Consider the following 27,953-nt stretch of genomic DNA (forward strand, 5'->3'; position numbering starts at 1 on the left):
CTGCTTGATTGTCCTCATATACTACAATGGAATCATTTACATTTATTCCCATATCCATTAACAATTGTTTATAAAGAATCAAATCAGTGTGGTGGTCTCCCATGGAAAGAATGAGACACAAGCATGTGTACTCGGGATGGGAGTCTAGAGCAAATTCCAGTGCTCCCTTTTATTGAGAATTTTGTACATAGTAAGCATTCACATTGTGGATTACAATAATTAGATATAGTACATAGAATTGTTTATACTTGTCTGAGCTGCTTAATTGTTTCTGGTGTTTGCTTTTAATTTCCTTGCTTTATCTCGGTGACCTTTAGGCAGACATGTATGTATAAGGTCTTAGACTAATCATTACCCAATACTCAAGTCAAAGTGTATTCCCACATCTCCCCTGTTTTAGTTTTTTGATGATCACGGATGCCTCGGTAGCTTTTCGCCATCTGCAACAACAGTTCTCCTTCCGTAGGCTTCACCCGACACATCCCTAAAAGTCCAGGGAGACATTGGATACAACAGCATACACAAAGAGAAAGTATAAAAAGCAATATCACTCCAGCGATTAGGTGAAGAATCCATGAACCATCTGGCAACCAGGACCAAAGTGTAGACCACACATCCAGTCCCTCGTCCTCCGATTGCAATGGATTCTCATTCAGGGTTTGTTCCATATGCTGTATAGTAGCTGTAATGTTTGGAGAATAATCAGAGATATACATGCAACAATGCGTATGACTCACAGCTCAAACTACCCCCTGCGCTGCCAAAATAGTGTCCACCGCATATCTGGTTTGCAGGACAAAGTCAAGGATTTTTCCTTGCTCTTCTTCAAGCAGCTTTAGAGTTTTAATGGTGTCTTTAAACATAGTAACTGTCCAATTGTTTAAATGATGTAAATCTCTATAGTTCATCATGACTCCTAAAGGAGGAATAACTCCCCTTGATATTTGTGTCCAGTAGTCATGAGTCAAAACAGAGTTTACTTCCGTTGCGGAACGCGCATTGCGGATATGAGCAGTCCCCAAAGATTTTTGAATGAAATGAGATGGGATTACTTTCCCAAAGGTGCAGACTCCTTTCCATCGTGCTGGCATGCGATCATAGGCCATCCGTCCACACAGCAACCATAGATTTGCTCCCAGGAGATGACCAACCGTATTTGGTTCAGCATAGATTAATTGTGCAAAGGATTCCATTAACATAGCCAAATAAGTGGACAGTGGTGCGTATTTCCCATTCGCACATTTGTACAACTGGTTTTCTCTCGTGGTGGGACAACATGTGGCAGGAATATATGGACACCTATTTTCATTGATCAAAGATGTGATATCATATCGAGAAATGTTATGTACAAAGTAAGTGAGATTTTTAGTTTTCATGTCATTCGAATAAACCCAACTTCCATTGCCTAACAATTGTTTTGTTGCAAAACGGATATGTCCCCAAGTAAGTCATATTTTCTACTGTCTCATTGTGGGTCCAACAGATACCCGCCACCTCTTGGATCCGGCTTCCAAGGTGTAAGGTATTTATGTTACTTGTAGTCCAACTGTTAGACCACGTCCCTGAACAACCATAGCATTGTCCCTTATACCAGTCACCTTCAGCCAGAGGTACTGCAACCATTGGAAGCCCTGATGTTTTGTGAGTTGGCATGTGCATACATATTCAACAATCAGTTTTATTATGAAGGTTTGCTAGCTTCCCCATGTCCTGGATCAACGTGTTTCTTTTCCATTCCCCCAAATCCATCCCCTTGCCCCTTTGGCTGATGATAAGGACGCACACAGCGAGCAAGAACCCAAACAACTGTCCCCTCATCTTCAACAGCAGCGTATCCTCTGCCCCAAGTTATCAGCGGGACAGGTCCTCTCCACGTTGGATCTGGTAGTCTCCTATACCGAACTTTCAGTCTTGGCGTACCTGCAGAAGGGGAGGAAGCAAAATGCCTACTGGCTGCCATAGCAGCGGGAGATCCTGTCATGTTTAAAAAATTTAAAGTGTATAAGGTAATATTAAGAATGTTTTGTATGTAAGGCAAGCCATATCCATCCACTTCCCCCGTTTTTGTTTTTATGTGAAGTGCTTGTTTGAGCGTCTGATGAGCTCATTCCACAATGGCCTGATCAGTGGAATTGTTGGCATTTTGATGAAAATAGCTATGTGAGTCCCATGGAGTAACAGGAGAAAGTGAGAGACAGGACATGGCCGAGGCTGCTGCATCAGCCACGTCATTCCCTTCCTGCAGCTCCCCAGGAAGTGGCTGGTGGCTGCGAATGTGTGCAATATGCAGAAAATGTGTGCGAGAATGAAAACAGCTTTGCAGGGCTAAAAACAAACTCATAAGATTAGCATCAACAGAAGGAGAAAGATAAGCAAATTCAATGTTAAGTATCAACTGATAAACATAAAGAGAATCTACAATAAGATTTAGCGGTCCTTGTGCAAATTCCTGTAAGGCCAAAATAGCAGCAGCTAATTCAGCCCTTTGTGCTGATTGCTGAGGAGGGGTAATCTTTCTTTTCCATACCCCTTCCTGTCTCCATGCACAAAGCGCGTAGGTCTTACCACCGTCCACATAAACGGTCACTCCCTCAACTGGCTGCTTAGCAATAACTGAATTAAAATTTACAGATACGTTTGAAGCAACTGGAAACGAGGGTCGGTGTGGCAGAAATCTTCCCTGGCCAATTTTCAAGAGCAATTTGCAATTCAATGGATTGACTATACCAAGTTTCCCACAAAGTGAGGGAGATAGGTAAAAATAACTGAACTAGATCTATGCCATATAAATGCATACTGCGATTTCGGCCTTTGATGATTAACTCACTATAAAGCATAGCCATATTAGAAACTGTTTTTCTGGGAGTGTTTTGCAAATGCAACCATTCAATGATATAAACCTGCGCTTCATGTAATTGAAATAAAGCTGCAGTAGGCAAGGCTGGAGTTTGTGTAAAGCTATAAGCTTTTCTTTTGGAAGTGGCTATTGGTCAATCCAGACTGGCTGAGAGGTTAACAATTGTAATTTTTCCATTATCCAATAACAATTTTTGTGCGGAACTGTGAAAGTAAATCTACCCCACAAGTTTATATGCAGGGGCAACACAAGAGGTTGAATCCTTGCAGTCTCACCAGTTTCTCTATGCAATGCCTTCAACCAATGTACACTACTTCTTGCAAACTGCATACCACCCACTCCACGAACAGCCAGAGAGTCCTCAAGCGCCCATTCATTTGGCCATTCCTTTTGGCGTATCACAGAGACATCTGCTCTGGAATCTATAAGGCCAGAAAATGATTTTTCTTGAATTTCAATTGTCATTTTTGGTTGGTCTGTAGTCAATTTTTTTTTTCTTATCCAATTTCTCTTTATTTCTCTTTACTCTTATTCAATTTTATTATTATTATTTCATCTATTTCTTTCTGACTTAGTTACCATTATTCTCATTCTAAATTTCTGCAAGGTTTTATTAATTCTCCCCAGAAAAAAAAAACATATACCCACAACACACAAAACATTAAAAAAAATCTTTTTGGAAAGTAACTTGGACCCAGGTATCTCTCTCTTCATGGACTTCGACTGTATTCATGCTCATCTTACATATCATTACTTATTTTATTTACCATTCTAAGTCTTCTATATTAACTTCTCCACATATTTCACTCTTCTTAATTCTATCTTAATTAATCATCTTAATTTGAGTCATTATATTTGTATCTTTTGTCCATTCTTTATTGTACCTTTGTCTCATTCCTTATAAAAAAAAAAGAAATTACTTGTTAGTGTTTGGGGATTAACCCTAGCAGGTATTGCAGCAGTAGTCAAGCCAGGCAGCCAAAACGAGAGTGGAAGGGCCCCAGAGTATACACACACTGAACACAAACACTGTTTGTAGTTTAAATAGTTTTTAATCCATTTAGAGTTTAAAGCATTGTCATTCAGTCCATTAAGTCATTCACAGTATTTCCATCCAGTAAGACTCACTAGTATAGTCCAAGTTAAGAGTCCTTGCAATATCTTTATCAGCCGATAAAGATATCTTCTCCTCCTCCGGTGTCTCTCTCCAGAGGAACAACGCTGGATATTCAACAAGAAGTTCAAACAGTAGAACAGTAGAATTACGCAGTAAATCAGCAAAACAGTAGCAAACAAGAACATCTCAGTCACAGGCACAGTTACAGTAACACAGAGGCAGTCAGCAGTAAGACACAGTTAGTCAGCAGTAAGCTTTCCAGCTTCTAATGCTTCCATATATTGTAACTTCTAACCGCACCCTTAATCGGCTAATTGCCTGCAGCATTGTGCTTAAAGTGATAAGCACTTAAACCATGATATCTAAGTTTTATATATTTATTCACCCAAACCATATTTGGTATCAATGTTATACCTAACATACTCCCCTTTTGGGTGAAATAAATATATAATACCTTACAATCTAACCCCATATTTTTCACAACTCTCCTGTTGCTTACTGGCACCTTGGGCTTTAGTAAAATTATCGGCTAAATTGTCCTCCGACATACAGTACTCTAGCTGAATCATCTTACTTCTTACAGATTGTCTCACTTTTAGGTATCTTAGATCTGTATGCTTGCTCCTTGTTTTTACTGCAATATTTGTGGCCATTTGAATTGCTGCCTGATTATCTTCATGTATAATTATAGGATAATCTACAGTTATACCTATATCAATTAACATTTGTTTATACATTATTAATTCTGTACATAACAGTGATAAACAGGAGAATTCTGCCTCCATAGTAGACAAACTTATATGCTGTTGTCTTATTGACTTCCAGCCTATTAATGTCTTTCCCAGCATTATGGCTGTTCCTGAAGTCGACTTTCTAGTGTCTCTTTCTGATGCAAAGCTAGCATCTGCATAAGCACTTAGAATTAAATCACCCTTTGGTTCTAAATACAATGAATAATTCATTGTCTTTTTAAGATATCTTAATATCCTCTTAGCTGCAATCCAGTGTCTTTCACATGGTGCAGAATTGAATCTAGCCAACTGATTCACGCAGTACGATATATCTGGTCTAGACCAATTGCTAATATAAGACAAACTACCTATTAAAGATTGATAAATCACCTTATCAAACTCGGGCTTTGTTCATCAGTGTTGCTAAACTCCTGACTCATTGGAGTCTTAGCTGGCTTACAAAGCTCCATCTTGTAATCTTTTAGCAATTTGCTTATCTTATCTTCCTGAGATATCTTAAAACCTTTCCGTGTTTTCTTTATATTCAAACCGAGATACTTCTTTATCTCCCCTAATTGCTTGATCTTTATTCTCTTTCCTAATGATGCTATTATTTTATTTGCTTCATCATTAGTTTCAGTAATCAATGCAATGTCATCTGTGAATAGTAATAATAATGATACTTTCCCATTTGTCTCCCTCTTAAACAGACATGGATCGGCTAAACCAGCTTTAAATCCTATATTGTCTAGTTCCTTTACAATATACTGGTTCCATTCATAGCCTGATTGTTTAAGACCATAGAGACTTTTCTTTAACAACCAACAATCATTATTATCCTTATTTTCACTTTTAATACCAACAGGTTTTTTCATATAAATAGTATGTTTTAATGGGGCGTGCAAGTAAGCAGTTTCCACATATAGATGGTTAACTATATAGTTTTTACTAGCTGCCCACACTAAAGCTGCCCTCAAGGTTGCTGCCTTAAGACTAGGTGCAAACACCTCATCATAGTCATTAGCATTCTGCCTAAAACCTTGGGCTACTAACCTTGCCTTATGGATTAAATTACCATCTTTATCTGTTTTTACCTTAAAAATCCATTTGCAGCCAATGGATTTCTTACCTACAGGTAATTTGGCATTTTCATACACCTTCATATCTCTTAATGAATTCAGTTCCTTATTCATTGCTGCATACCATCTTTCTTTTTCCTTAGTAGGATACTTTTAATTTCTTCAACAGAATTAGGAACTTGATTAATCTGGCACACTGTGTTAGCCTGGTACCTATCAGGCGGTCTAGATACACGTGTAGTTCTTCTGGGAATTACAGGGCTTACAGGAGGACTTTGTTGAACTACTACCTGTTCATCTTCCTCATCCTGTTCAGCTATTGAATCTGTTTCTTCCTTTATGGGCACTATTTCATCCTGTATTTGTCTCTTTACTTTATTTTTAAAGTTACAGGGATAACTAATGGGATTTCTATAGGATTCAATAATTACATCTTTATTGGCATCCTGTTCTAATTTCTCCCATCCTTCATGTTCTAGAAATTGGGCACTAGCACTACATAACACTTTAGATGTGCCTTTCTCCCAAAATCTATATGCCCTATGGTTTGCCTGATAACCAACGAAGAAAAATCTTTTAGCTCTATGTTGCCCTTTTTTTCTGAGTTGTGCAGGAATATGCACCCATGCTGGTGCACCAAATGTGCAGGTAACTTAGGTCAGGTTTCCTGCCATGCCACCTGGTGAATGGTATTTCACCTGTTGTTGTATTAACAACGTTGTTCAATATGTTATTAGCACACATTGTAGCTCTCCCCACAAAGAATCAGGTAACCCAGAATCATTTAACATTGTTCTAACCATTGCCTGTAGTGTTTGGCCTCTTCTTTCAATAAAAGCGTTATGTTCTGGCCTGTATGGAGCAGACTTCTTATGCTCTATTCCAGCTATCTTAAGTCTGTTCTGGAATTTGTTATTAATAAATTCCGTACCATTATCTGTCACCAGGGTTATCAGTTGCCGTTTAGACTTTCTTTCAGCAAACCTAAGCCAATTGAAAAAATGTTGATATGTTTCAGTTTTGCTTTTCATTAAATAGCAAAACCCATATCTAGAATAATGGTCCATAATGCTCAGTATATATTTAGCACCCCCATACTGGGTTTCTTTGGACCTATGATGTCTGCAAATACCACTTCTAAAGGTTCTTTTGTTTTAAAACCATTTAGCCTATTTGCAGGCAATACTTTGCTCTTATCTTCACAGCAAACATTACAACGCAAATATTTATCACAAGGTTTTAACCTTATTCCTTCAGATAACTCAACTGTACGTTTTAGCATTTTAAAATTTACATGCCCCAAACGCCTATGCAATAAATGGATACATTCATTATGAGGTTTTATATTATTAAATACAGTTTGTGCCTCCCCTTTCTTACTATTATCTAATACATATAATGTTCCATTTAAAGCTGCAGTTACCCTTTTGTTATCTTTTTCAATTATGCAATTATTATCTTTAAAAGTAATTACATAACCTAATTTATCTAATACCCTTACTGAAAGCAAATTAAACTTTAGTTGCGGTACATACAACATTTTTATATCCTGGTTTATGCACGGACAATGTGCAAGACCTTCACCTTTCGCTTTAAGATTCCAACCGTTTGCAAGTGATATATGTTGAGAACTTGTAGACATTTTTATAAATTTTGTCTTATCTCTTGTGATGCAGTGGGATGCGCCACTGTCAACCACCCATAGATCATTCTTCACATCAGAGTTGCTAAACGTGGCTAGTTCAAATGCTTTCTTTGGCTTTTTTACATTCTGGCTTTTTCTCTTTTTGCAGAATCTTGCCAAATGTCCTCTGCCTCCACAATTAAAACACTTTTTAATTCTTTTAAAAGATAAATTCTTTTCTTCCAGGTGCTGTACTTTGCTAATCTGGTTTCTTTCAAGCTTTGAAGATAATTTATCTTCTTTCTTATCTTCTCTCAGCTCGTCACGCTCACGCCTTCTTCTGGCTTCTTCTAGTAGCCTGCCTGTAATCTCAGTTAATGAGAGGCTTTCTTTTGGCAATACCTCTAATGAAGTCACATAGTCATCATAGCTTTGATCTAATGAAGATAATATTATGTAGACTTGTTGCAGTTCATTAAATATAAGCTCTTTTTCTTGCAAATCTTGAAAAATGCTCTTCATACAGTTTAAATGAACTAACATATCTCCATTCCTCTGAAGATGCGTTCGAAAAAGCTTCCGTGTAAGATTTATATGTGCTCCTACACTGTCCCGAACATAAATCTTCCTGAGGTTCTCTCAGCAGTTTGCAGCATTTTCTTCTCCACGAATATGGACAAGCTGCTGATCACAGAGAGTCAGTCCTATGATGCATAAAGCCTGCTCATTCTTCAGTTTAAAGTCTTGTAACTTTTTGTTATCATCATCATCAGCAGGATCCCAGCTACTCACATCTGGTGGGTTTGCTATAATGTCCCACAAACCTTCTTTACGTAGAAGTAAACTACATTTCATTGACCATGAAACATAGTTTGTTCCATCCAGCCTGGATATCATGGACAGTTGTGACAAATTTACTTGTGCCATTACTCTTCAGATATTTTGACTATTTTAAACTAATTAAAACAGTTTGTTTTTACAGTAATGTGCAACTCACACCAACTCTCTCTGCTATATCCTGGTTAGTTAGACTATGCTGCTGGGCCCATAACCAATGTTAGTGTTTGGGGATTAACCCCTAGCAGAGTATTGCAGCAGTAGTCAAGCCAGGCAGCCAAAACGAGAGTGGAAGGGCCCCAGAGTATACACACACTGAACACAAACACTGTTTGTAGTTTAAATAGTTTTTAATCCATTTAGAGTTTAAAGCATTGTCATTCAGTCCATTAAGTCATTCACAGTATTTCCATCCAGTAAGACTCACTAGTATAGTCCAAGTTAAGAGTCCTTGCAATATCTTTATCAGCCGATAAAGATATCTTCTCCTCCTCCGGTGTCTCTCTCCAGAGGAACAAACGCTGGATATTCAACAAGAAGTTCAAACAGTAGAACAGTAGAATTACGCAGTAAATCAGCAAAACAGTAGCAAACAAGAACATCTCAGTCACAGGCACAGTTACAGTAACACAGAGGCAGTCGCAGTAAGACACAGTTAGTCGCAGTAAGCTTTCCAGCTTCTAATGCTTCCTTATATTGTAACTTCTAACCGCACCCTTAATCGGCTAATTGCCTGCAGCATTGTGCTTAAAGTGATAAGCACTTAAACCATGATATCTAAGTTTTATATATTTATTCACCCAAACCATATTTGGTATCAATGTTATACCTAACATTTCTCCTGAAATCACTAATCAGAGTATGATGCCTTTCTATCTCCCCACTAAATTAATCAAGTTAATCTTTAAAATAACACCCAATACCCAATCCGATTTTGCTTGGTACATTCTATCTGAATAATACATCCAAAATAATTAAATACATAGTTAAACAATAAATCTAAATATTAAAAACAAATACTATAATAAAAATTTTATAATAACATCAATACCATAATCTTATTAAACTCTTTAATTAATACTCAATACTAAACCTTCCCTCATATTATTAAATTTTAAAACCAATCATTATTAAACATTTCAACATTTTAATCTCTTATCAACTCTTAAGCCATTTAAGTTTTCTATTTCTAATACAATACTACAATATCATCTTATGTACCTTGCAAAATCTCTTTGAAGAAATTATATTTTATCCTTTATCCCTAAAAAGATTCCTTTTTTCCCATTTAATTTCAAAACTTTGTAGCTTTTCTCCACCTTTTCCCTTTCTTTCTTCTCCCAACAAACCTTTCTACCCCCCTTCTTCTAGCCTCTGCCTTACTGGCTTCCCTTCTCTGTCGTATTCCTTTTCCCTTTTGTTTACTATCATTATATTGATTTTGCATCTTATTTTTCCCTTTCTTCAATGTTTTTTTAAATCTTAAGTCCTTTATTTCCCTTCCCCTCTTCCTTCTTTCTTGGTCAAGTTCTGAGATTTATTAAAGGTGGCTGCCTCTCCTTCTTCTTCTGCTGTCTTCATCTGTTGTAATGTTTGTTGATAGTTAATAAGCGCCATTTCTAAAAAAAGGAAGGCTTCTTTCAAACCAGCTTTACCATTTTTTTTGCTTGTTCATAATCTTTTCTCAGTTCCTCAATAGAAAGAGCCATTATAAATCTTTTCTTTTCTTTTCCCCTTCTTTCTTCTTACAGCAACCAAAAAATATTCCAAAGGAAAGATAAAACAGTCCCAAAGTTATCAATCAGTCCAAACCAAGGCAGAGTTCTCACTTTCACCTCCTAGGGTAGTGTCAATCAGAAAAAAAGAAAGTCCAAATCTGTTTCTTAAAATCTTATTGCAATATATTTTAGTCTTTCAATCCTTAAAGCATCTCCTCCAACAAAGTCTTAGCATACAGATATTTTTTTTAATCCTCTCTCTTCCCACTCATCGCTTAAAGCCAGTTTTCACCTAAAAAAAAAAATAGGTTTCTTAATATTCACTTTTTATTCCATAGGAAAAGAGGGTAAGCTTTCCTTTCAGCACCATCAAACTGCCGCTTTTTTCCTCTTTTAGAAGGTATCATTCAGAAAGTCATACTTTTCAGGAATTTTGTTAAATATGTCTTAGAGTCCTAGGAACCAAGAAAAACTTTCTCCTTCCAAACACTTTCTCCACTTCCTCCTGCGCATTCTTACCCGGCTGCCAGCTTCTTTGTGACGGCCATTACGGACCGCCGCTGCACCGTCCTGGGAAAAGGGGGTTCTGCCGGCCGGGAAGGGGGTCTGCAACACCCCCAAACCTCTCTCCGGATCCCCCCTTCAGCTGCCCCTGCAGGGCAGCCTAGCTCTGTATCCGTCCGGATCGGAGCCCCAAAAACGGCTAGCGCGGCAGGGATCGCACAGCTTCGCGAATCCCTACCGCTCGCGAAGCCGACAAACCGGAAGTCCCTGTAGTCAAATTTTTTTGTCAGCGCTAGCAATTCTACAGCAACTGGAGAACTAGACCCAAAACCGCCAGTTCGTGGGATCCCAATTAAAGGATTCATAGGAATGTATGGAAGCAATAATAACTGGGCAATAGAGTCACCGGCCATTAATGATGTAGGAGTATCAGTGTACAATTGTATCTTAATAACCCCTCTATAATCTTGATCAATAACTCCTGGAATAACAAAAAACCCTTTTTCTGATGCAAAAGACCTGGGAAGTACCAATCCCACTGTTTTTTCTGGCAGTGGCCCATGCAAATGAGTGTCCTCAATGTACACTTGATTAGGAAAAGTCACATCAATTGAGTTCAACATTTTTAAACTCAAACCTGCACTCCTAGTAATTGCAGGCGATGCTTTTGTGACAGCCTTGGGAGCAGGGCTAGCTGCATGCCCCAAATTTAGTTTCCGGATTTTGGTTCTGATCAGAGGCGACATTGATTTGCCCAATGAAACCCTTTTTGCATTTTGGACAGACCGATTTCAGGCGAACGTCCCTATTTTTGGTTTTGTTAAATGCCATTTCCCCCAGGGGCACGGCACTGGGCTTTAAAATGGCCAGGCTTCCCACAATTAAAACAATTCCCTGTAGGTTTCATCCCTTTTGTAATGCCATAGCCAAAGTCTCCATGTTGTAAGCCTGAGAACCCACCACTGCACATGCCTTTAACAGATCAGCCAGAGTAACCTCACCTCTAGCCACCAAAGGCTGTAATTTTCAACTGCCAATTTCAGCAAAAGTTCTTTTGCAGCTTCCTCATTAGAGATTTGTCTGGTAATAGCCAATTGTAGCCTTTCCACAAAATCGTTATAAGACTCAGATGCTGTTTGCTTAATTTGAGAAAAAAGACTGTGCCGGGGTTCCCACATCCTGGATGCGGGACAATGCCCCAAGGACAGCTGCCATAACCACTGGAAATACGTGATCAGGCAAATTAGCAGCTTGATCAGCAGTGGATTCAAACAAGCCTGCCCCATAGATTTGGTCTGGCGTATACAGCCCCCCCCACAAATTCCTTCCCCTAGTGATAGATTCCTTTGGTATTCTGAGTAGAATATATTGAGAATATAGAATATACACATACTGAGTAGAGCTCAATATCATTCTCATTAAATCTTTCCAGTCACTAGGAATCATGCGTGAGGTAGCCAAACTTGTCAGAAGCCCCTTAGTAAAAGGACTTTTTGAATACCATAATCTTTAACTGCTTTTTTAATTTCCCTAAGAACTGCTAAAGGAATCGGAACCCATTCAGTCTGCAGATTGCCTTGAGCATCTACTTGCCTATTGACTGGAAACAAATTCATCTGGGGAATCTCATCAGGCTCTAATTTCCCCTCATTGAAAGCCTGATGCATCATTGCTTGAACTTTTCCCATTTTTGGTTGGATTTTCTCATCCACTGGAGTAGGCGCTGTTGGGGTGAGGAAACATACTCCAGTTTTGGGTAGGAGGGTGCAACACAACTCTTTTATAAGGAGGTTCTACTAAAGTTTTAAAATAGGTTGTTGCTGGGTCTCTAAAGCAGTCATAACAACCTTCCAATATATCAAAATTTCAGCTGTTGCCCGTGGCTCTTCATGAAGGATAGTTCCAATTCTCCTCCACGTGTCTAACTTTAAAGATCCCTTCTCTGGATACCAGGAACACTGTCGCCAGATCTCTTGCAGCAGCTCTTTCACATTACCTTTTGAAAGAACTATTTGCTCCCCCCCAGAGGGTTTAAAGATAAAAAGTTTGTCCTGACTAACTTCAGCAGCTCACTAACATGCTGTTCCTGTGGCTGAAAGTTTTCCCCCATGTTCCCTGAAAAAATCCTATTGTCCAGCAATAGTTAAGTACGTACTTTACCTATTCAGGCGAGGAAACACGGAGGTCTGGACACGTACCACCTGCAGTGGATCACGTCGGGGTCACCACTTGTGGTGGTCTCCCATGGAAAGAATGAGACACAGCGTGTGTACTCGGGATGGGAGTCTAGAGCAAATTCCAGTGCTCCCTTTTTTATTGAGAATTTTGTACATAGTAAGCATTCACATTGTGGATTACAATAATTAGATATAGTACATAGAATTGTTTATACCTGTCTGAGCTGCTTAATTGTTTCTGGTGTTTGCTTTTAATTTCCTTGCTTTATCTCGGTGACCTTTAGGCAGACATGTATGTATAAGGTCTTAGACTAATCATTACCCAATACTCAAGTCAAAGTTTATTCCCACAATCAGTACACAACAAAGATAGACATGAAAATTCTGCTTCCATTGTAGACATACTTATGTGTTGACCTCCAACCAATCAGTGCCTTTCCTAGCAGTATAGCCGTACCTGAAGTTGATTTCCTAGTGTTTATGTCTGTTGCAAAACTTGCATCAGCATATGCGCTTAAAATCAGATAATCTTTGGCTCCAAATACAATGCATAGTGCATTGTCCTTTTAAGATATCTTAAGATACGCTTTGTAAGCTTGCCAGTGTCATTCAGTAGGTTCAGCATTGAATCGTGCCAATTGATTAATGCTATACGCAATATCTGGCCTTGACCAATTACTAATGTGCGATAGACTACCAATTAGCGATTGATAGATAGTTTTATCAAACTTTGGACTTTGAACATCAGTGTGGCTAAATTCTTGACTCATTGGAGTTTTGCGCGGCTTACAAAGTTCCATCTTGTATGTTTTTAGTAATTGATAAAATCTTATCCTCTTGAGATATCTTATAGCCACCTTTGGTTTTATTTATGGTTAATCCTAGATACTGCTTTATCTCTTCTAGTTGCTTTATTTTTATCTTCTTTCCTAATAATGATATTATTTCAGTAGCTTCATTATTAGTTTTTGTGATTAAGGCAATATCATCAGTGAATAATAATAACAATGATACTATTCCATTAGTCTCTCTCTTAAATAAACATGAATCAGCTAAACCTGCTTTAAACCCTATATTGGTTAACTCATTAACAATATATTGGTTCCATTCATAACCAGATTGTTTTAATCCATAGAGACTCTTTTTAAGCTTCCAACAGTCATTATTTGTTCTATCGTTCTTAATTCCTACAGGTTTCTTTAGTTATATTGTGTGCTGCAATGGTGCATGCAGATAGGCAGTTTCTACATCTAAGTGATTTATGATATAGTCCTTCTTAGCTGCCCACACTAAAGCTGCTCTCAAGGTTGTTGCTTTTAGACTCGGTGCAAATACTTCATCATAATCACTTGCAGTTTGATTAAATCCTTGAGCTACCAACCTAGCCTTATAGGTAACAGTTCCATATTTACCTGTTTTTCAATTTAAATATCCATTTAAAGCCAATGGATTTTTACCTGGAGGTAATTTAACGTTTTCATAAACTTCCATTTGTTTCAGTGAATTTAGTTCCTTCTCCATCGCTCTATGCCAATTTTTCTTGATCCTTTGCAGGATACATTCTAAGTTCTTCAACAGTAGTTGGAACTTTACTAACTTGGCAAACTACACTTGCTTGGTACCTGTCAGGTGGTCTGGTTTCACGTGTTGAACGTCTAGGTATTACAGGGCTTACAGGTGGACTTTCATGTACTACTTGTTCCTGTTTATCTACTTCATCCTGTTCATCTATTCTTTCCTGTTCTGGTTTTATGAGCTCTTCCTGTACTTCTTCTTTAATTGTACTCTTTTGCTTACTGATATATTGTTTTGATCTTCTATAGGTTTCTATGATTATATCCTTACTTGAATCTTGCTCCAGTTTTCCCATCCTACATGTTCAAGGGGTGTGCACTAGCACTACAGTAAATACTAGATGTACCTTTTCCCAGAATCTGTATGATTTGTGATTAGATTCATAACCTACAAAGAATAACTTTTAGCCCTATGCCTTATGTCTCAGTTGTGTAGGAATGTGCACCCATGCTGGTGCTCAAATGTGTGCATGTAGCTTAGATCAGGTTTTCTACCATGCCACCGTGTGAATGGTAATTCACCTGTTGTTGTAATTACAGCATTATTTAATATATGATTACCACACATTATTGCTTCTCCCCACAAAGTTTCAGGTAATCCTGAATCTGACAACATTCTTGTGATTGTTCCCTTCTCAGTTGATCCCTTTCAAGCCTTCTCCTGGCTTCTTCAATTAATCTGCCAGTAATGTCAGTTAATGTGAGGTTATCTTTTTTAGCAGTACTTCCAGTGAAGTTACATAGTCGTCATAGGTCTCATCTAACGAAGACAAAATTATATAAACCTGATGCAGTTCTGTGAAGATAAGTTCTTTTCATGCAGTTCCTGAAAAATCCTCTTCATAATGTTTATATGAGTCAACATGTCTCCATTCTTTTGAAGATGTGTTCTGAACAGCCTCAGTGTAAGATTTATATGCTTCTACACTGTCTCGAACATAAATCTTCTTTAAATTCTCCCAACACTTAGCAGCTGTTTCTTCTCCATGAATATGGACAAGCTGCCTGGTCACAAGTGTCAGTCCTATTATACATAGAGCTTGCTCATTTTCAGTTATATTCATTTATTTTCTGGGCATCATTCTCATCTTCCGGATCCCAATCATCTACCTCTGGTGGGTTTTGAATTATACTCCACAAACCTTCTCTGCGTGAAAGTAGACTGCATTTCATAGACCATGAAACATAGTTTGTTCCATCCAGTTTGGATTTTAGAGACAAACTTGGTAAAATTGACTTGTGCCATTTTTCTTTGGATATTAAACTATAATAAACTAATAAAAATACAGCTGTCGGTTTACGGTATTGTGTACTACACTAACTCTCAATTTATATAAAGCCTGTTGTATCCTGGTTAGTCTGACTGTGCAGTCTGGGCCCATAACCAGTGTTAGGGATATACCCACAGCATAATGTGCACAGCAGTCAGGCAGTCAGGCGAATATGAAAGCGTTTTATAGTTTTCACACTCAGTAAAAACGGATACACTGTATCTTAGTTGAATAGTTTATTCCATTAAGAGTTTAAGCAGGGTCAAACAGTCCAAATATCATTCACTAGTGTTCAGTCAGTTCAGTCCGGAGATTGTTCAAGTGCAAAAATCCAGTGTCAAAAAAAATCAGTTAACACAATATCAATCCATAAATCAGTCAGTAAATATCTTCTCACAGTAGATTAGATATGCAGCATTCAAAACTCTTTCCTCCTTCGATGTCAGCAACAGGAACACGCAGAACAATCAACCATCAATCCAGTAGCAATCCAGGTTCTCTAGCTCCCTCTTATGGCAGTTTCTCAACTGCACCCAAATTATATCATTTAGAGTTTAAAGTGAAAAACACATTTAAACTTTGCTTATCATGGAGTTTATATATTATTTACCCAAACAACGTTAAAGGTAACTATGGTTATTCCTAACAAGAGTAACATTTGCCCCTTGCATTTCTTTCTAAATTATGTACACAATTCTCTTGTTTATAAAATGGGATTAGTTTAGCAGTTGGACTAACTAGTTTTTAACACTGTTCACTTCTTATCTATGTTATGTGATAGTCTTGCTTCTCTGCAAAGCATAAACTTCCCTTCTAAAATGGCACCACTCCTGCCTCTCCAACAATTATCTTCTAACCCAACACATCATGATATAGTTGCAATGAAGCAGGAAGGCTCCTGGCCAGTGGTTAAAAATTGCTACAAGTTCAGCTGAACCGGTAGTAAAAAAAGCCTCCGAAGATCAGCTGAAAAAGAAATAAGAGAAAAGCACAGGATCTGCCCTCACTCTCACCCCTGTGCTTCTTCATTTTGCTTCGTTTTGCTACAAGATGAAATGTAAGAGTTCTCACACTAACCACTTATGAAGGGTCCAAAGAATTTCCTTTCAGGTTTGATGTTGAAATATTTCAAACCATTGACTTAAGATAGTCAGATATTATTAAACTGTTTTGTATATATTGGTCATCAGATGTCATCATCTATATTAATAAACAATGTTTATTAAGAGAGTCAAATTTATGAAAAATGCCACTAAGATGGATTTGCTTAATATTGATTAAAAAAACTCTGCAAGGGAGGAGGGGAGAAGAATAACCCAAACAGGCACCACAACTTTCATTTTGATGCATATTCCTCATTGTGTACCTGCTTACTGTCTGGAAATACCTTATCAATCTCACCACACTGCAAGTGGGAAGGAAGGAAAAAGAACATGTCACACTGGACAACTGTAATGGCGATCATATGACATTAATGTTGCAAAGGTAATAAATGGAGGTATTGGTTGTAAAGTTATTTCTTCAGCACTGTTGTACATAAAAATAAGGCAGTTGCTGAGTGAGGATAATCATATCTCTATTTTTCCATGGATTAATTGTTCCCTTGTGTTGAGCTCAGTCCTGAAAAATAAACGTTACATTCCTCCCAAAGAAACACCAGCATCTGTGATGAAAAACAGTCAAATTTGTACATACTTTATTTGTAGATTAAGCTGAACTTGAAGACAAGATCAAATGCACCATCAGTTTGGAGTCATTAAACTCTCATTAGAGACCAAATTCCACACACATACCCTTGAAGTTCATTGACTCCTATCAAAGTCCACAGACAGCAAAGTCCACATTTGGATAGTGAGTGTCAATGGTTTGAAAGAGGGGTAAAAGAGAACATCTCCAGTCTATAATACAGCTGTTGAAGCAGTGCCAAGATTTCACAACCAATTGCAATCTGATTCAGGTGAAGGTGAGGGCACAGATAAACTTCCAAGAGGCCTTAAGAGCTCTCACTGAGTGCTAACAACCAGAGAACAGTAAAGAAGTACAATCCTTCCATCTCCCCTCCCACCATCCTATCACAACCTATCCTTCCTTCCTTCCTCCACCATGAAGTCTCAACTGTCAGTACCTATTCTTCCATCCTCCCTCACCATCACAACTGATGAAATTTCTTGGATGAGAAATGAAACATTTTCTTTTTTTTTCATCAAGGAAAAAACAATCCTGTTGTCTTTTGAAAGACCACATTTCAGATTTAGTCTTTTTCCTTTTTTATTTCTTATGTACTAAATGCTCTCTAGTGTTGAGTTCAGGTCTCCATATAATTATATAAATTTTGGGAGTGAATATGCATCCCAGTAAACCAGCACTGGAAGACAGGATAGAAAAGATCTCCACAGCCACCATGTACTTCCCTTTGGTGCTCAAGTAGGTGGGGACAAAGGTCAGCCAAACGCTGCAGAAAACCAACATGCTTAAAGTGATGAACTTGGCTTCGTTGAAACTGTCTGGCAACTTCCTCGCTAGGAAGGCCACAGTGAAGCTGAGAAGAGCCAAGAGGCCCATGTAGCCCAAGACACAGTAAAAAATGGTGATGGAACCTTCATGACATTCGACTATGATTTCTCCAAAGAGTGTCTCCATGTCCAAATGTGGAAATGGGGGAAATGTACTCAGCCAAATAATACAAATAACTACTTGAATGAAGGAGCAGAAGCTGATAATAGAATAGGCCAACTTTTGCCCTACCCATTTACGGAATTTGCTTCCTGGCTTTGAGGCTAGGAAAGCTACAACAACTGTGATGGTTTTAGCCAAAACAGAAGAAATAGCAACAGAGAATATGATTCCAAATGTCATTTGTCGGAGGAGGCAGATCGACTTATTTGGCTGTCCAATGAACATAATTGAACAAAGAAAACAAAGGAGAAGAGAGATAAGGAGAACATAGGTGAGGTTACGATTGTTGGCTTTGACAATAGGAGTATCCCTTTGCTTAATGAAGATTGCAAGGACAAGACCTGTAGTAAGAGAGAAAAAAAGACCCAAAGCAGCAAAAGTAATGCCCAAAGATTCTTCAAAAGCCAGAAAGTTCAGTGTCTTAGGAATACATTGTATGTGAGCTTCATTTGGAAAATGATCCTTGGTGCAACTCTTACAATTTTCCATGTCTGGAAATAGAAGAAGATAAGATTATTTGGAAAGAATACCAACTATCCTTTGGACTGGAATCTTCTGGTCACATGTGTTTTGAAATGTATTCCAAATACTATGGAAAAATATATAGTCCATATCACCATATTGATAGTTATAGTCCATATCACCTCTTGCTTATTCATGCTCCATAGCAGCCTCTGCTGGCTGATGCTCTATAGCAGGGATCGCCAACCTTTTGGACCTGAGGGACCACCAAACTCATAATTTTAAATCCCATGGACCACTAATATGAATTTTGACTGATGGTGGCTTGCTGACGTTGATGGGAGAGAGGGGGGGGAGAGAGATCCAATCCAACCTTTAGGCCTGGCAGTGATGTTCTCTCTGTCTCTGTCTCTGTTTCTCTCTCTCTGTCTGTCTGTCTGTCTGTCTCTCTCTCTCACAAACATACAGATGTCCCTTACACACCCCCACCCTCTCCAAGGGAGCCACATTCCTAACTGCTACTTTTCAGCTCTGTTCTCAAGGAAGAATGAGAGAGAGAGAGAGAGAGAGAGAGAGAGAGATCTGATCTAATCTTGGAGGGCTGTCTATGACATTCTCTCCCTCCCCCTCTCTCTCCCTCTCCCCTCTCTCTCTCTCACACACACACAAACACACACACACACAGAGAGAACTCCCTCACACCCACCCACACCCTCCAAGGCAGCCACATTCCTAACCTGCTTTTCAGCTCCATTCCTGGGGGTGGGGGGAGAGAGGGGGGTATTTTGCGATCCTCAAAAAAGAATGATCGATTGGTAGGAAAACGGGGTGGGGATTTTCCTGCAGACTTTTGGGGGGATTTTCCCAGACTTTTTTGGGGATTTTCTATCTGCAGAGACCCTGAGAAAATCATCCAAAATGTCTGCAGGAAAATTCCCCAGCCCGTTTTTCTACCGATCAATCAATCTTTATTTCAGATCACAGGATACAGTTTCCATCTTCATTCATGGAGGTGGGGAGAAACTTTTAGCTTCATGCAAGGAAAGCAGCAGAAGTATTTTCTCTCCTCCAAACTCTGCCAGAAATGAGTCTTTGCTGGCCCAGCCTCTTGGAGCAGGATGACTTGCAGGGTCCCAAAGACTCATTTCTGGTGGAGTTTGGGGGAGAGAAAGAATGACTTCTGCTGCTTTCCTTGCGTGTAGCCAAACGCAGAAGAAGAAAAGCAGAAAGAAGCAGCCTGGTGGTCAGGTGAGGCACATGAGGTGAGTGGGGCAAGTTACCTTCCTCTGCCCTTTCGCCCCTCCACTCATTACCTCATGTTGTTCACAATGCAGGTGATACAAGCCTTGTGTTCTCACGGGCTATGTGGGTGGCCCAGCTTTGTGTTCCCGCACAGCCTGGATTAATTTCTTTGGGGAATGCTTTGGGGTGACATTTCTCTGCAAAATTTTCTCATGGACCACCAGTGGGCCAAAGCCCTCCAGTTGGTGACCACTGCTCTATAGCGGGAGTGTCAAACTCAAAGCCCATGGGCCAGATCTGGCCCATGATATGACTGGATCCAGCCAGAGAGGCTGTCCTGGTCTACCCAATGAAAAGAGGAAAGATGGTCTTGGTCTATGTAGGGTGAAGAAAAATCAGGGCAGCAAAGCTTCAGCCCAGTCTACATTATGTGAAGAGGAAAGATCAGGCCAGGATAGCTTCGGCCCGGTCTACCCAGTGTTGGAGTCTGAATCTGAGGGATAAGATGAACAGCTGACAGAGAGTAGGAGAGTGGCTCCATTGGATGTGGAGGAAATTGGGGAAGGACAAAGTCAGGCTGGGCAGAGCATGGGAGAGGTAGAACAGGGGAGAGGGAGTTCAGATGAAGACCAAGGCTCACCCCCCTCCTCATCCTAGGGCATGCAGGGAAGAATGCAGAAGACAGCAATATGGGTGGTATGGCTTATGAGTGAGAAAAGGGCCCTGATTCCTTTCACAAAGCACACCTGGCAATGGAGTTTAAAGGAGAAGCAGTTGGGAGGGGCGTTTTCTGGGAACAAATGCTGAATTCATCAATTGTTGAGAGTTGTGGCCTACATTCCTGGAATTCCTCCTGACTGTTTGGATTATTTCTATGCTTCTATGTGCTTATCTTGTCTTTCTGGAATTATTGCTGTGATTCCTCACTTCTTGGACTCATTATCTTGCCCTGCTTGAATGATTGATTGCTGTCTTTCTGCTTACAGAGTTTGGACTGGAATATCTGCAGCTAGAGCCTGCTGCAGGTTCATGGGAGAGCTTTTTTCCAGTCCAGAGAATAAATGAGACATTGGGGGCAAAGTTGGTGCCAATAAAGAAACTCATACCAGTTCTCTGGCTGTGTTGCCTTCATGCCACACCCCAGGTCATCACAGAAAAGCAGGCCAGCATTCCTTCGGCACAGTCTAACCAGTGTGAACAGAAAAGACATAGCCAGGGTGGCGTTGGCCTGGTCTACCCAATGAAAAAAGGAAACATGCCAGCCCTTTGGGGAGTGGCATCAAGCTAGCCATGCCCACCCAGTTGGCCATGCCCCTCAGCCCCCCCAGGTCAACCATAGCCCTCAATGAAATTGAGTTTGACACCCCTGTTCTATAGCATCAACTCCAACCTCCTTATACTGCAAAGTACCTGCTTGCAATGGCCATTCATCTGCAACCCTTAATTGCCAGCTTGCTTTCCTAACATTGCAATCACATTTGGTCCTTTCTTAAAGACTCACTTGGTCTCTAGGTTAGAATAATAACTGGGACTACTGAGATTAGAATGGGACAACTTGCTGTGGGCAATTCACTGTGGCCAACTCACCATGGAACAACTCACCATGGGACAATTCAACAACTCAATTTAATGATTTAAAATAAGTTAAAAAATATTTACATTTGTAATTCACATGTCATTTTGCACCCTCTATTTAATTATTCTACTCCAGGATTATTTTAATCTTAGTGTAACTCTTGTTCTGCGGTGAGTTGTATGAATGAGTTGGCCATGGTGAAATGGCCCTGATGAATTGTCCTAGACCTCCTGAGATTACCATTGATGATTGGTGCAGTTATGTAACATTATGCTTTATGATGGCATCCCTAGCTCATATCAATCCCAGTCCCAATTATCATTTCAATCTTAGGACTACCTATACTGACATTCCTTCTTTTCTTATGCCAATTAATTGGTCACAAGGATTCCACCATAATGGTCCTATCTGAAATTCTTCATTCTCCTTTTCATGCTACCTTGGTTTTGGATCATATAATTTTTGATGGATATCCATCTCTTGCTTTAGCATGCACAGAAATAAAGACACACCAATGAATACTCACATAAAAATGCTAATGCACATGCATTTAATTAAATAAATTGATTGCTGTATTATTTCAAATTATAATATTAAAATGCACTGTAAAATGTGTGTTTATGATGAAATAATAATACTGTATGATGGCAGTTTTATTTTATTTTATTTTTCTTACCCTTCTGACTTGAGATCATTCTTTCTGGACACGGAGCACAATCATAGCAGCAAAATTTTCCCCCTTCCTTCTTTGTCTTTCGGTATCCAGATGGACAAGGATCATTGCATAAGGAAAGAGGTGGCACCTATTTAAAAATAGGAAAGGACCATTATTAGGAACAAGATCTTAAAATTTGCTTTATGGTAAATGAATTTCCAGTGTTTAACATTTATAAACCTTTGGATGGATTATATATTGAGAAGCAACTGAGGCATGTAGGTAGTCATAATTTAGTGATTAGAATTGGGATAGGTGACTCGGTCATTAAGCAAAGCAGTCACTAGGAAAAAGTCCCATGAGTATAGCTGTGCTTTTGATTTTATCTCAGTTTTCCTTTGCTTTACAATATCAGAAGGATGTGAACCCTAACAGCTGACTGAGGCCAAACAGTGGGGAAGGTTTCTGGAACTGGACTCAAGAGAAAGACAGATAAAAGAACAAATCTTACAGCCTCTCACTCCCATTTCCTTGCGATTGGGAGTGCTCACCACAGCACTGGAATAATTTTCAAGAAGAGAATTAATATTTGTATTTGCATTCATTTGAGAGGAAAGGATTGCAAGAGAACAATCAGGTACACAATAGATAATATGCATCTAGTGTTTTCTCTCAAATGAATGCAAATTCCAGTGTAATTAGATCAATTATCTGATGAGTCATCTTTTCCAAGACTCTTTGGGGTGACTTTGGAAAGAAATTCTTATTTAAAACTATATCTATCACATGCTGATTTGTAGCACATGGGAAGTCTAAGCATGTGGCATAGGTTATGCATGAATTCTATCACTGAAGATCATACCATTGAAACCCACCTGAATGAATTTTTTGTTCCATTGGATTTGGTCTTTCTTAATCATGAAGGTTTTTAATGTAGGATCCAGCTCCCCAATTTGGACTTTTACATAAAATTTATTTGGGAATGTGACCAAGTTCATAATGTCAAATCCAGCTACTAATTCACCTTTTTGGTTGAATGCAATTTTATCTCCAGCACTGTTGTTGAATGAAATCCTCTGCAGAAATGAATGTAGCTAATAAGAGACAGAGTCAGATACAGTATGGAAAGAAGTGTAAAGAGTTATTATCTGGATGGATTAAGATTTTCTACCAATAAAAGAGAAAAATTAAAGAAAAAACAGTTGCTAATGGGTAGCATCTAGCTGTTTAGGCACTACTTGTTTAGGCACTAAATGAAAAGTGAAATGTTAGATCAGCATAATGTTAGATGATAATATAAAATAACATCCAAAATAATGATTGGAGGGTTTAAAAGATAGTACCAGCTTTCGTATCCATGGAAACTAAACCTGTCTCTAACAATATGAGAAATATACTGAATGTTTATGTTGTATTGAGATGTAAAGGAATGCAATCCTTTGTTTATTGTTGAATAAGAAAAATATTCAGGCTGGAATTCAAATCTTTAAAAACAGATCAAGCAATATTCTAAGTTTATTCTTATATGTGAGAAGAGGCTGACAAAATATTACTGCTCATAAATACATCAGTTGTGACACAAGTCACATAATTTTTTTTTAAAAAAATATGTTTTATTTATACATTTTAAAAATACATATAAAAAGTTTCCATATCTATCATAACAGCATGTTTTCTGGGCGCAGTTAATTTTAAGTAGAGATACAACATTAATCAAAATAGTGATCATAATAAACATATCAATATTAGTCACAAAGTAATAATACAATTAGTTTATCCAACTTACAAAATTTTCTTTTTAGTCTTTTTAGATTCTAATTGCTGTTTCTGTTAGTTAGCCATTGGCAAATCAAGTCCCACGTTAAAAAGGATTCTGTTTCTTCCTTTTCTTTATCTATCCATCTCAGCACATTCTAATTTTTTTTTATAACACTTTCATCTTGTAGGGATCTCTTCATTTTTCAAGTGCTGTGCAAACACAATTCTTGCTGCCATTAATACATGTAAAATTAAGTATTTATTCCCTTTATTATATTATTATGGCAATATACTTAACAAAAATATATCTGTTTCAAATCTATATATTACTTTATCATTTTTTCTAACAAAGTATGTATTTTAGTCCAGTATTTTTTATTTTTTTTTGCCTTTGGGCATATAACCACATATAGTAATATGAACCTGGTATCTGACTACACTTCCAACATTTAGCTGAAAATTTTTCATACAACTTTGCTAGTCTCGATGGTGGTAGATGCTACCTATAAAACATTTTGTATAGATTTTCCTTATATGCCATTGACATTGTTAGTTCAGCTTCTATCCAAAAGTTTCTGCCATTTTTCTATTTCTATTGGGTAGCTAAAATTTACTTCCATTTTAATATTCAATAGATCTTTCTCATATCTTGACTGTATTTGCACATATGGCCACCATGCTAAATCAATCCCTTGATTGGTCAGTTCGCATTTAGATTTGAGTTCCCCTTTGTCATTCAAAATGCTCTTATATCTTACAATTTTTTTCCATATTAATCGTATTCGGATGTGTCAGTGCCTCCATCATGGAGAGCCAGATTGATATTTTCATACAGTGTCTTTCTTTGATTTTTTCCCCATACTAACAATAATGCATTCCTAACAAAATGTTTTTGAAAGTATCCATGTATTTTATTTTTCGCATATCATAGAAAAGCACACCATCTCAATTGGAGATCGTGTCCGTCCGAATTTAATAATCTTTTATATCTCAGATTTACCCATTCTTTCACCCAGACAACTGCAGAAGCTTGGTAATGTAGCTCCCAATCTGGCAACCCAAAGTCCCCTTGTAGCAACTTCAATCTTATTCTTGCTTTTTTCCATTGCCAAACATATTTTAATATGATTTTATTTGTTCTTCAAAGAACCCCCCCCCCTCCCAGTTTTATCAGAATTGTTTGAAATAAAAATAACAGTCTGGGCAAAATATAATTTCTCAACTACAAAACTATCAGATCTCAATCGTTTAAGGAGAGTAACATCATCATATAATGAGGAATACATTTAGAAATGGAGAAATTTCCTGTGTTTAGCATAGGGCAGATTTCCTAACCAGGAATATTATTTCATATGAATTATGATGATTTCCCCCCAAATAAGCTCTTTCAAACCTCTCTGCCTAGCATAAGACTCCTGAAGTGTAACTATGGGATAACCTGCTTAGTGCTTTCAACACTATATAGGTAATCCTTGGGTTATCACCATTTGTTCAGTGACATGAACAAATGATAGGAGACATGATAGCTGTCTTCCAATATCTGAGGGGCTGCCACAGAGAGGAAGGGGTCAAGCTATTTTCTAAAGCAGCCATCACCAACCGGCAGGCTGCGGCCCACTGGTGGGTTGTGAGAAAATTTTGGTGGGCCGCAGAGAAATCTCACTCCAAGAACACCCCCCCAAAGCAATTAATCCAGGCTGCACAGAAGCACAAGGCTGCTCATCCCACATGGCCTGCGGGAACCCTCCCCGCCCACTCACTCCTTACCCGGCAAACTTGTCTGCTAAGTTGCTATTTTTCCTTTTTCCCACCATCATCTGTTCTGCTGTGCTGGGAGATTTAGATTAGCTAGGAAGCAGGAAATGGTTGGATTTCTTGTTTTCTAGCTAAGCACAGCCTAACCTCCCTTTGGACTGAAGGTTTGCTTGCAACCAAATTCAGTGCAGACTCACAGCAAGCAAATTTTAAAGACTGAGCTATTTGATGGCAGATAGATCACTGAATGATTCTGTGAGCAACTCAATCTGCCTGCTTTGCCTGATTTTGGATAAAAGTTGCTTTTTTATCAAAAATTCAATATTTACATACATGGTGTGTTGTGAGTTAATTTTGTGAGTTTGCTCGCAAGCAAATTTTATGTGACAGACTGAGCTAGCCAATGGCAGATAGATAGATTTCTGAATGAATCTGTGATTCTGTGAACAACTCAATCTGTCTGCCTGCTTTGCCTGATTTTGGGTAAAAGTTGGTCTGTTTTAATAAAAAAATCAATATTTTTATAAATATTTATAATATTTACATACAAGCCATGCCCAGCCAGTCACATGACCACCAAGCCACACCCACAAATTAGGCCATGCCCTCAAAACCAGTTAGTGGTCCCTGGGATCTAAAATTATGAGTTTGGTGGTCCCTGAGGTCCAAAAGGTTGGCGACCCCTGTTCTAAAGCACCTGTAGGCCAGAGAAGGAATGGATGGAAACTGAACAAGGAGAGATTTAACCTGGAAATAACAAGAAACTTTCTGACAGTGAGAACAATCAACCAATGGAACAACTTGCCCTTGGAAGTTGTGGGAGCGCCATCACTTGAGGCTTTCAAGAAGATATTGGACTGCCATTTGTCAGCAGTGGTGTAGGGTCTCCCGCTTGGGCTGGGGGTTGGACTAGATGACCTACAAGGTCCCTTCCAACTCTTATTATCTGTTATCTGTTATCTGACATTTCAAATTTACAAAGGTTCTGAATAAGCGTTATGATGGGCCCTTGGAGTTCTAGCCATTTCAGCATCTCTATGGTGACATTATCATGAGGTGCCCATAATGTTAGTGCCCATAATGTTACAGTGAGCTGTGGTCATGTGATCACAATTTCTATCATTCCCTACCAGCTTCCAAGCAAGCAGATCAATGGGGAAGCCAGCAGGAATTCAGTAGCTACAATTATGTGTGGTCCTTGCTTAGGAACATATGCTTGGTCCTTGTTTTAGTGATAGTAAACCAAGTCTGTTGCTGAGTGATGAAATCACATAGTTTCAGTCTTTATCGTAATGTCTCTTTGTGACAGCTTGTAGTTTCAATTGCCACAGTAGTCCAAGGACTTCCTATAATCTTTGAATAAACTACTGTAATAAAATTAGAAACCTTGTAATAGGATATTCAATATTGTACTATTCTATTGTATCAATGGAGAGAATTTCAGATAAGCTTTCATAAAGAGCACATTTTACCTGCCAAGGGTGTATATTCTGGAATGACTCCTTGGTTTCTTCTCTACTAATTCTGTGCTTCAACCTAGATATCTGAGCAGTATGTAAGGCATGTGCCAAAGCATGAACTGCATTGTAAATGCTGTAGCTGTGGCCAGTCATGCTCATTTCAAAATAAAATGCAGGGAGATCCTCCAGCCTCTCCTCCCCAGTACATGCCTCATTGATGTTTCTTGCTTTGTCAGAATTAGAAACATAGCAATCAAATGCTTGCTCCCAGAAATGTTTGATAAAGCTGTTTCCCTTTGCATCGGCAAGCTTGATCTTCTTAAGAAATTCCTGGAAGTCCAGAATCTGTTTGGAGTGAATTGCAAAGAAAAGAGTCCCATGGAACATCTGGATATCAAGTCCTTTATGCACAACATGCAGTGTGAAATCTATCTGGGCAGTTGTAATCCATACTCTTCCTGTAGAGATTTTCTCTTCATGTTCAGAATCTGTTGGAAGGAGAGTTGAAGCCACTGCAATAGAAGCCAACCATATAAAGGCTGTAGTTTCACCATGTGTAATGACTACATTGGCTTTTTTCTCTGAAAATATATGAACATGTTTACCTATTTGGTACACCACTTCTATAAAGTTACCCAAATGCATAATTTGGTCAAGTCTCTCAGCAAACTCTAAACAGATTCTATTCTGCAAAAGCTTTAGCTCCAGAGTCCTTGAGAAATGTTCTCCAGCTTCATCATCTATGATGAGGAGTCCTACCCATTTCCACCTGAAATGCAGAAGGAGTTGGACTAAACCTTCATACTGAAGGGCTTCATTGGGGCCATGCGATAGAAGGAAGATACAGGTGAGTCATCAGTGACTTTAGATTCAAATGACC

The 27,953-nt window shown here is 38.6% G+C and overlaps 1 protein-coding gene and 1 long non-coding RNA gene across 2 annotated transcripts in view; both read right to left on the reverse strand.

The window, feature by feature from the left end:
• The window catches only part of LOC148129096 (uncharacterized), a 273,474-nt gene that overhangs the window by 195,434 nt on the left and 50,087 nt on the right, over positions 1–27,953 (reverse strand). The gene's annotated exons all lie outside the window — the stretch shown is intronic.
• On the reverse strand, positions 17,758–27,895 carry LOC113430044 (vomeronasal type-2 receptor 26-like; the record flags this gene model as incomplete). The annotated part of the gene is made up of 4 exons (XM_087946028.1): positions 17,758–18,656; positions 22,122–22,248; positions 22,976–23,194; positions 27,086–27,895. Coding segments are annotated over 4 exons (2,055 nt in total), but the record flags the coding sequence as incomplete, so codon positions are not given.

Source organism: Notechis scutatus, chromosome Z, assembly GCF_049901735.1.
Source record: "Notechis scutatus isolate UNSWTSFEM ecotype Mainland chromosome Z, rNotScu1.2, whole genome shotgun sequence".
NCBI classification, from domain to species: Eukaryota; Metazoa; Chordata; class Lepidosauria; order Squamata; family Elapidae; genus Notechis; species Notechis scutatus.